At 51.2% G+C, this 9,104-nt stretch overlaps 1 protein-coding gene across 1 annotated transcript in view; it reads left to right on the top strand.

Moving 5' to 3' along the window:
- The first annotated feature begins 5,648 nt into the window (after window positions 1-5,648).
- LOC140483960 (FYVE, RhoGEF and PH domain-containing protein 5-like) overlaps window positions 5,649-9,104 on the top strand; it is a 251,684-nt gene continuing 248,228 nt past the window's right edge. The window contains exon 1 of the mRNA XM_072582831.1: window positions 5,649-7,154. Coding sequence (XP_072438932.1) covers window positions 5,746-7,154 — 1,409 coding nt within the window. The 5' untranslated portion in view covers window positions 5,649-5,745. The remainder of the gene's footprint in view (window positions 7,155-9,104) is intronic.

Below are 9,104 nucleotides of genomic sequence, written 5' to 3'. Positions count from 1 at the left end.
TTTTGAAGAAGCATCAAAGACGATTGATAAGGGCAGAGCAGTGGATGTGATCTATATGGATTTCAGTAAAGCGTTCGACAAAGTTCCCCATGGGATTCTGGTTAGCAAGGTTTGATCTCATGGAATACAAGGAGAAGTAGCCATTTGGATACAGAGCTGGCTGAAAGGTAGAAGACAGAGGATGGTGGTGGGAGGGTTGTTTTTCAAACTGGAGGCCTGTGACCAGTGGAGTGTCACAAGGATTGGTGCTGGGTCCTCTACTTTTCTCATTTATATAAATGATTTGGATGAGAACATAGGGGGTATAGTTAGTAAGTTTGCGGACAACACCAAAATTGGAGGTGTAGTGGACAGCAAAGAAGGTTACCTCAGATTACAACAGGATCTGGACCAGATGGGCCAATGAGCTGAGGAGTGGCAGATGGAGGTTAATTCAGATAAATCTGAGGTGCTGCATTTTGGAAAAACAAATCTTAGCAGGACTTCTACACTTAATGGTAAGGTCCTGGGCAGTATTGCTGAGCAAAGAGACCTTGGTGTGCAGGTCCATAGCTCCTTGAAAGTGGAGTCGCAGGTAGATAGGATAGTGAAGAAGGCGTTTGGTATGCTTTCCTTTATTGGTCAGGAGTTGGGAGATCATGCTGCAGCTGTACAGGACATTGGTTAGGCCACTGTTGGAATATTGCGTGCAATTCTGGTTTTCTTCCTATCGGAAGGATGTTGTGAAACTTGAAGGGGTTCAGAAAAGATTTACAAGGATGTTGTCAGGGTTGGAGGATCTGAGCTATAGGGAGAGGCTGAACAGGCTGGGGCTGTTTTCCCTGGAGCATCGGAGGCTGAGGGGTGACCTTATAGAGGTTTATAAAATCATGAGGGGCATGGATAGGATAAATTGACAAGGTCTTTTCCCTGGGGTGGGGGAGTCCGGAACCAGAGGGCATAGGTTTAGGGTGAGAGGGGAAAGATATGAAAGGGACTTAAGGGGCACCTTTCATGCAGAGGCTGGCACATGTGTGGAATGAGCTGCCAGAGGAAGTGGTGGAGGCTGGTGCAATTGCAACATTTAAAAGGCATCTGGATAGGTATATGAACAGGAGAGGTTGAGAGGGATATGGGCCAAGTGCTGGCAAATGGGACTAGATTAAGTGAGGATAACTGGTCAGCGTGGATGAGTTGGACCGAAGGGTCTGATTCCAATCTGTACATCTCTGTGATTCTGTGACTCAGCAATGAGCTCCAGTTATGCTAATTCTGACTCTGGGTGCCTGTTTTGGAGTCCTTTTCTTGCCTGCTCTTCTAGGTGCTGCTGACTGACACTTTCAGTGTCTCTTCCAGCCACAGTCCTATCCTATTCTCCCACTAACGCATGTGGAAAATTGCTCAGGTGTGTCCTGACTACAGAAAGAAAGCACAAAGTGGTCTTGTTATACAATGGTAGTGTCCCTAATTCTGAGGTTCAAGTCCCACCTGGAGATATGATGTCCTGGAGACGTCTTTAACTTATCCAAACTGGTGAACTTAAAAAAAAAACACAAATCCAATGCCCTCACTCACCCAAATTTATGCCATCAGTCTATGTTTCATCACTAATAAAGTGATTGAGGATGTCTTTGATGTTGCTGTCAAACATGGAGTAAAAAGTTCAATTCCTGAGGTGCGGTGAGAGTGAATGTATTTAACATCAAGGTCACAATGAATGTAGCATCAAGGAGCTCTGTCAAAATCACAGAGTCAATGGGAATCTGGGGGCAAGCTCTCCAATTGGTTGGAGCCATACCTGATACATAGGAAAATGCTTGTGGTTGCTGGAGGTCAGTTCATTTCAGCTGCAGGCTGTCTCTGCAAGGAGTTCCTCTAGGTAGTGCCTTCTGCCCAACCTTCCCTGCATCATAATGTCACAAGTGGGGGGCCCAGGCAATATTCAGGTTTGTGTTGAAACAAGAAATATTCATACCATAGAGTGCCAAGCAAAACTATCTGCAAAAAAGACACTGCCTGACCATCACCCCCTGATGTACAATGACATTTCCGTCACTGAACCCTCCATTATCAACATCATGGAAATGGAACTCGACTAACCATAGAAATACTGACAACAACAAAAATCACAGCAGGTTAGGTGACAACAATGGAGAGAGCAAGCTAACGATTCAGGTCTAGATACTCTTTATCAGAGCAGAGAAGAGTCATCTAGACTTAAAATGTTGGCTTGCCGTCTCTCCACGTCAGCTCACGTTATTACTCTTTGTACTGGGATCCAGAATTGGAGTTCTATTCCATAGATTGTGGAGGTGGTCACTGCAATGATATCTGCAATGCTCCCTTTGACTTATACAAGATTTTCTTATTCTAGAAATAAAGAAGCCCCCCTTGGCACCCAAACCGAAACTCCAGAATCAACTTTGCTCAGCGGCTGTTTCAAGGCTGATTTCTTCTCCGATTCCAAAGTCAGGTGATGTCTCTTATCCACTTCTTGGTTCTAGGGGAGCGAAACCACCGATTGCTCCAAAACCAAACTTGGCCAATAAGGAGCCAGTGGTTGGGGTCAAGTTGACTCTCCATGGGAACAGTTTAAGCGGGTATGCTGATGGCACATTGTCACTCGCTGATCCACAGCAGGTGCTTAACATTGATGGGCTCTCTATTCCTGACACACTGGATGAATCTGAAGACACTGTCTTGTATCCAGAGCGACAATTGACTGTTGACACTGATGTCGATGAAGTGAATACTTTTTGGGAAGGTGGGACAACAAAAACACAAGAGAACAGGACTCCAGTGTGTGGTGACAGTGACTGTCAAGAAATTTTACATGAGTTTGTGCAGTCAGAAGACAAGGACTTAACAAATATGGATCCTTGCTTTTTGTGCAGATGTACAGAGGTGGACTGTGTTGAAGGTCAACCAATTGTGGTGTCTGTAGGCAGCGAAGAGGGTAATGTTGGAGTTGCTGTTAGTGAGGCTAGCCAGGAAACGGACTCACAAGAAACACCCCAGACGGAACTGCATCCCCCCGACAATGATGGTAACAATGTAAGCATTACAGCAGACCAGCAAGAATATCCCGGGGAGGAGGCAGACTGTACCAGAGAGGAGGCAGACGGTCCTGGGGAGGAGGCAGACGGTCCTGGGGAGGAGGCAGACGGTCCTGGGGAGGAGGCAGATGGTCCTGGGGAGGAGGCAGACTGTACCAGAGAGGAGGCAGACGGTCCTGGGGAGGAGGCAGACGGTCCTGGGGAGGAGGCAGAGGGTCCTGGGGAGGAGGCAGAGGGTCCTGGGGAGGAGGCAGAGGGTCCTGGGGAGGAGGCAGAGGGTCCTGGGGAGGAGGCAGAGGGTCCTGGGGAGGAGGCAGAGGGTCCTGGGGAGGAGGCAGAGGGTCCTGGGGAGGAGGCAGAGGGTCCTGGGGAGGAGGCAGATGGTCCTGGGGAGGAGGCAGACTGTACCAGAGAGGAGGCAGACGGTCCTGGGGAGGAGGCAGAGGGTCCTGGGGAGGAGGCAGAGGGTCCTGGGGAGGAGGCAGAGGGTCCTGGGGAGGAGGCAGAGGGTCCTGGGGAGGAGGCAGAGGGTCCTGGGGAGGAGGCAGAGGGTCCTGGGGAGGAGGCAGAGGGTCCTGGGGAGGAGGCAGAGGGTCCTGGGGAGGAGGCAGAGGGTCCTGGGGAGGGGGCAGACGGTCCCGGGGAGGAGGCAGACTGTACTAGGGAGGAGGCAGAGGGTCCTGGGGAGGAGGCAGAGGGTCCTGGGGAGGAGGCAGAGGGTCCTGGGGAGGAGGCAGAGGGTCCTGGGGAGGAGGCAGAGGGTCCTGGGGAGGAGGCAGAGGGTCCTGGGGAGGAGGCAGAGGGTCCTGGGGAGGAGGCAGAGGGTCCTGGGGAGGAGGCAGAGGGTCCTGGGGAGGAGGCAGAGGGTCCTGGGGAGGAGGCAGAGGGTCCTGGGGAGGAGGCAGACGGTCCTGGGGAGGAGGCAGACGGTCCTGGGGAGGAGGCAGACGGTCCTGGGGAGGAGGCAGACGGTCCTGGGGAGGAGGCAGACGGTCCCGGGGAGGAGGCAGACGGTACCAGAGAGGAGGCAGACGGTCCTGGGGAGGGGGCAGACGGTCCTGGGGAGGGGGCAGACTGTACCAGAGAGGAGGCAGAGGGTCCCGGGGAGGAGGCAGAGGGTCCCGGGGAGGAGGCAGAGGGTCTTGGGGAGGAGGCAGAGGGTCCCGGGGAGGAGGCAGACGGTCCCGGGGAGGAGGCAGTGGGTCCCGGGGAGGGGGCAGACGGTCCCGGGGAGGGGGCAGACGGTCCCGGGGAGGAGGCAGACGGTCCCGGGGAAGAGGCAGACGGTGCCGGGGAAGAGGCAGACGGTGCCGGGGAAGAGGCAGACTGTCCCGGGGAGGAGACAGACGGTGCCGGGGAGGGGGCAGACAGTGCCGGGGAAGAGGCAGACGGTCCCGGGGAGGAGGCAGTGGGTCCCGGGGAGGAGGCAGACGGTCCCGGGGAGGAGGCAGACGGTCCCGGGGAGGAGGCAGACGGTCCCGGGGAGGAGGCAGACGGTCCCGGGGAGGAGGCAGACGGTCCCGGGGAAGAGGCAGACGGTGCCGGGGAAGAGGCAGACGGTGCCGGGGAGGAGACAGACGGTGCCGGGGAGGAGGCAGACGGTCCCGGGGAGGAGGCAGACGGTCCCGGGGAGGAGGCAGACGGTCCCGGGGAGGAGGCAGACGGTCCCGGGGAGGAGGCAGACGGTCCCGGGGAGGAGGCAGACGGTCCCGGGGAGGAGGCAGACGGTGCCGGGGAAGAGGCAGACGGTGCCGGGGAAGAGGCAGGCGGTGCCGGGGAAGAGGCAGACGGTCCCGGGGAGGAGGCAGACGGTCCCGGGGAGGGGGCAGAGGGTCCCGGGGAAGAGGCAGACGGTGCCGGGGAAGAGGCAGACGGTGCCGGGGAGGAGACAGACGGTCCCGGGGAGGAGGCAGGCGGTCCCGGGGAAGAGGCAGGCGGTCCCGGGGAGGACCGTCCCGTGGAGGAGGCAGACGGTCCCGGGGAGGGGGCAGACGGTCCTGGGGATGAGGCACAGAATCTCGAGGAGGGGCCAGATGATTCACGAGTCGAGGCCGATGAGACCAAGGACACAGATGATGGGGCAATGTGGGAGGCAGCAGGCGGACTCTGGGTCGATGTGCTGGGGAAGGCCCGGGACACAGCAGACGGGGACACAGCAGACGGGGACACAGCAGACGGGGACACAGCAGACGGGGACACAGCAGATGGAGATACTGCAGACAGGCTTTGCCAATGTGAGAGATTAGCAAACGAGCCTGGGGTAGGTGAGAATGAGGCAGGTGGGCATGAGGGAGATGGGAATAAGGGAGATGAACCTCGGGAAGATGGGGAAGAGGTGGATGGGAATGAGGGAGATGAACCTCAGGAAGATGGGGAAGAGGTGGATGGGAATGAGAGAGATGAGCCAGGGGGAGATGGGGAAGAGGTGGGTGGGAATGAGAGAGATGAGCCAGGGGGAGATGGGGAAGAGGTGGGTGGGAATGAGGGAGATGAGCCAGGGGGAGATGGGGAAGAGGTGGGTGGGAATGAGGGAGATGAACCAGGGGGAGATGGGGAAGAGGTGGGTGGGAATGAGGGAGATGAACCAGGGGGAGATGGGGAAGAAGTGTTTGGGAATGAACCTCGGGAAGATGGGGGAGAGGTGGACGAATGTGTTGGAACATTATTAACTGGAACATCCAAGCTGCTGAATTATGAAGGGGAAAAGAACATGACGACATTATCACCAAACACTCAATCCTGGGACGTAAAGGAGGAACTTGGTCAAAATGAAGAACCAGTGGAATTGTCACGTTCCTCCATAACTGCAGAACAGGGGGAGACATCTGAGAGGGACAATCAGCTGGGTATCTCTCCCGAAAATACCGTAGAGAAAGTCAGTCTTACCAACTCTAACTGTGTCCTTGGATTCGCAGTTGAAAGTGGATACAGGCGACTCTTGAAACAAGACTCTGAAGCCTCTGAGGGGATAGATGGAATGCTACCTTTGTATTTTGAAAGAGCTGATTTGGGACGAGGGAGTGAGTTAGTTGATAAAGTGGGTGCTGATAAACCTGTTACCACTGATTGGAATAACACAAGATCAAGAGCACGGTCTCTTAGTGTGAAAGTGCCGGATACAGTTTTGGAAGAAACTGGAATCCCACTTCAAAAAGCAGGCAGAGCAGCCGGAGAAGATTGTAACCTCGGTGACGTGTCTGTAAACAGGAGGTTGTTTACTGCAAAGCACAGATGCTACACTTTCTATCCCCGTTCATTTTCTGTTGAAGCAAAGGATCTGCCCATTTCTATTTACAGACAAACAGAGAGACTTTTTGATAACAAAATGGAGACGATGGAAGATAATCTCTCCCTACTTTCTGTTGTTCCACCATCGGGCAGTTTGCTAAAACCGAATCCTCTCCCGACCTCTGCAGCCTCTAGTCCCTCCTCTGTGGTTGATATCCCTCCTCCGTTTGAGCTTGCCAGTATCACCAAAAAACCTATCACCAAAAGTTCACCGTCCCTCTTGCTTGAAAACGAATCTCCGGATAAATATTTAAAACAGAATGCAAAGAAAAAGTCATCCTTCAAACGGTTTTTGCCCATTAAATTTCGGAAAAAGGTGGAAAATAAGATCGCAGTTGAGGTGAATGTGTGCAAGCCTCAATCGGATACAGTAAGGGTCCTCGATTTTGATCGGAGGAGTTTGGGGAATTCGCCGCAGATTAAGACGCGATCTGGAAAGATACGAGTGTGGGATTCTTCCTCCACCTTCCTAATCAACAAAGATGGCAAGAGGAAAGGGACACCAAAACCTTTCAGTAGAAGTGTGACAAGGGTTGAGTCCTTTGAGGATAGGTCACGCCTTTCTTACTCATCGCTCCCATTAACTAAACCGCGATCCATTTCCTTCCCCAATGCCGACACATCTGATTATGAAAACATTCCAGCAGTCAGCTCAGACTACGAAAACGTGCAAATTCCATCCAGGAGGAATGGCCGCTCCGGGACCTTCACTGAATTCTTTGACAACCCCAGCAGAGCTTTCAGCTCCGCCTCAGAAAACGATGGCTATGTGGACATGAGCAGCTTCACCCCTTTCGAGAGCCGCAAGAACATGGATCAGGAACTTGAGAGGTGAGCACTTCCTTTAGAAAATTAGACTTCCCAAAAGCTGACACTTTTTGTTGAAGCTTTTTGTCATGCATTTATCGAGATAGTTCACAAGAAAACCAATTCAAGGCAAAGACCTCACTGCATATGAGGAGAGTGCCACTTGTTTATGAAGGGGAAATCATGGCTGACAAATGTGCGAGAATAAAGAAAGTAAATATACTGTAGCCAAATTTACCATGAAATAGGTGGGAAGGCAAGTGATGAGGATGACCTAAAACAAAAGATTGCAGCGGTTAAATGAGGGAACAAACATTTGGCAGACAGAATGCGGAGAAATGTGAGGTTATGCCTCTTGGGAGGGAGAAAAAGGAGTAAAATGAATATTACTTAAATGGAGAAAGATTGCAGAAAGAGGATTTGGGAGTTTTCGTCCTTTAATCACAAAATGCTAGCCTCCAGGTTCAGCAGGTGATAGGGAAGGCCAATGGAATATTGGCCTTTATTTCAAAGGGAATAGAATATTAAAATAGTAAGGCTTTGCTACAACTATGCAAGGCAGTAGTCAAACACAGCTGGAGTACAGTGAACAATTTTGCTACCCTGATCCAAGGGGAAAAAGAATGGAGTCAATCCAGAGAAGGATCACTAGATTAATCTCCGATATGGAGAGACTGCCTTATGAGGAGAGGTTGGGCCTCACTAGAACGTTGAAAAATGAGAGTCAACCTCATTGAAACATCAAGATTCTTACAGACCTTGACAGGGTAGGTGTAGAGAAGTTGTTTCCCCTTGTAGGAAACTCTAGGAGCAAAGGGCATGATCTCAGAATAAGGAAACACATTTAAGACAGAGATGAGGAATTTCTTACCTCGCGGGTTTTGAATCTGTAGAATTCTTTTATTGTTGAGGCTGATCATTCAGTATTTTCAAGTTGAGACAGGTAGATTTTTAATCAGTAGTTATGGGGAAAAGAGTGGAAGTTGAGGATTATCAAATTAGCTATGATCTTAATTGAATGTCCAAGGGCTGAATGGCCTGCTTTTCCTCATATGTCCTATGTGGAGGTCTTATGGTTTGGCAAGTGGACTCTGGTAGAGGTGTTGCCATGGAGGATGCTGACTGAAGGTTAATTGTTTGAATTTAAACTGCATAGGTCTGATTGATTTGAACATTGTCCTGAGGAATGATTCAGAAAATGGCTGTTAAATACTGTGTTAGGTTGGAGGCAGCATGCCAGATCAGTGGTTAACACTGCTATCTCACAGCACCAGGGACCTGGGTTCAATTCCAGCCTTGGGAGACTTTGTGTGGTGTTTGCACATTCTCCCTGTGTCTGCGTGGGTTTCCTCTCTGTGCTCCAGTTTCCTCCCACAGTCCAAAGATATGCCATGCTAACTTGCCCATTGTGTCCAGGGGTGTGTAGGTTAAGTGGATTAGCCATGGGAAATGCAGATATAACGTGGAAGGGGGTGAGTCTGGGTGGGATGATCTTCTGAGAGTCAGTGTGGACTTGTTGGACCAAATGGCCTGTTTCCACACTGTACGGATTCTATGACTAATTTTTACAGGCACAGTGCATGTACACTGGCAATTGACTATCAATCATTGATAGTTGGTGCATTTGCCAGTGTATTACCTCTATTAGCCAGAGCCCACTCGCCAGTCAATCAACCTTCTCCTCATATGCAGTATAATGTCGAATTTCTTCTTGATTTCATATTCTTATGAATTGTTCTGTTGAGTGCAAGACGAGAAGCTTCAACAGAGTTATCCTTTCTCAGCAATAGTCAGTCAAGTAAGTACTCAATCAAGAATGCTATCAAGGCCCATAAAATTCAGTACGAGGGTGATGACCTTGTTTCATGATTGAATCCAGTGAAGACAGACAACATAAAAATGCCAGTCAGATCTCTTCAACTAGTGTCAAATAGTAACTTGTATTTATTTTGTTTAAATGCACTGATACACATA

The sequence above is a fragment of the Chiloscyllium punctatum genome, chromosome 12, assembly GCF_047496795.1.
Source record: "Chiloscyllium punctatum isolate Juve2018m chromosome 12, sChiPun1.3, whole genome shotgun sequence".
Lineage (NCBI taxonomy): Eukaryota > Metazoa > Chordata > Chondrichthyes > Orectolobiformes > Hemiscylliidae > Chiloscyllium > Chiloscyllium punctatum.
Note: the sequence above shows the minus strand (reverse complement) of the source record. Positions and strands in the feature narration are given on the sequence as shown.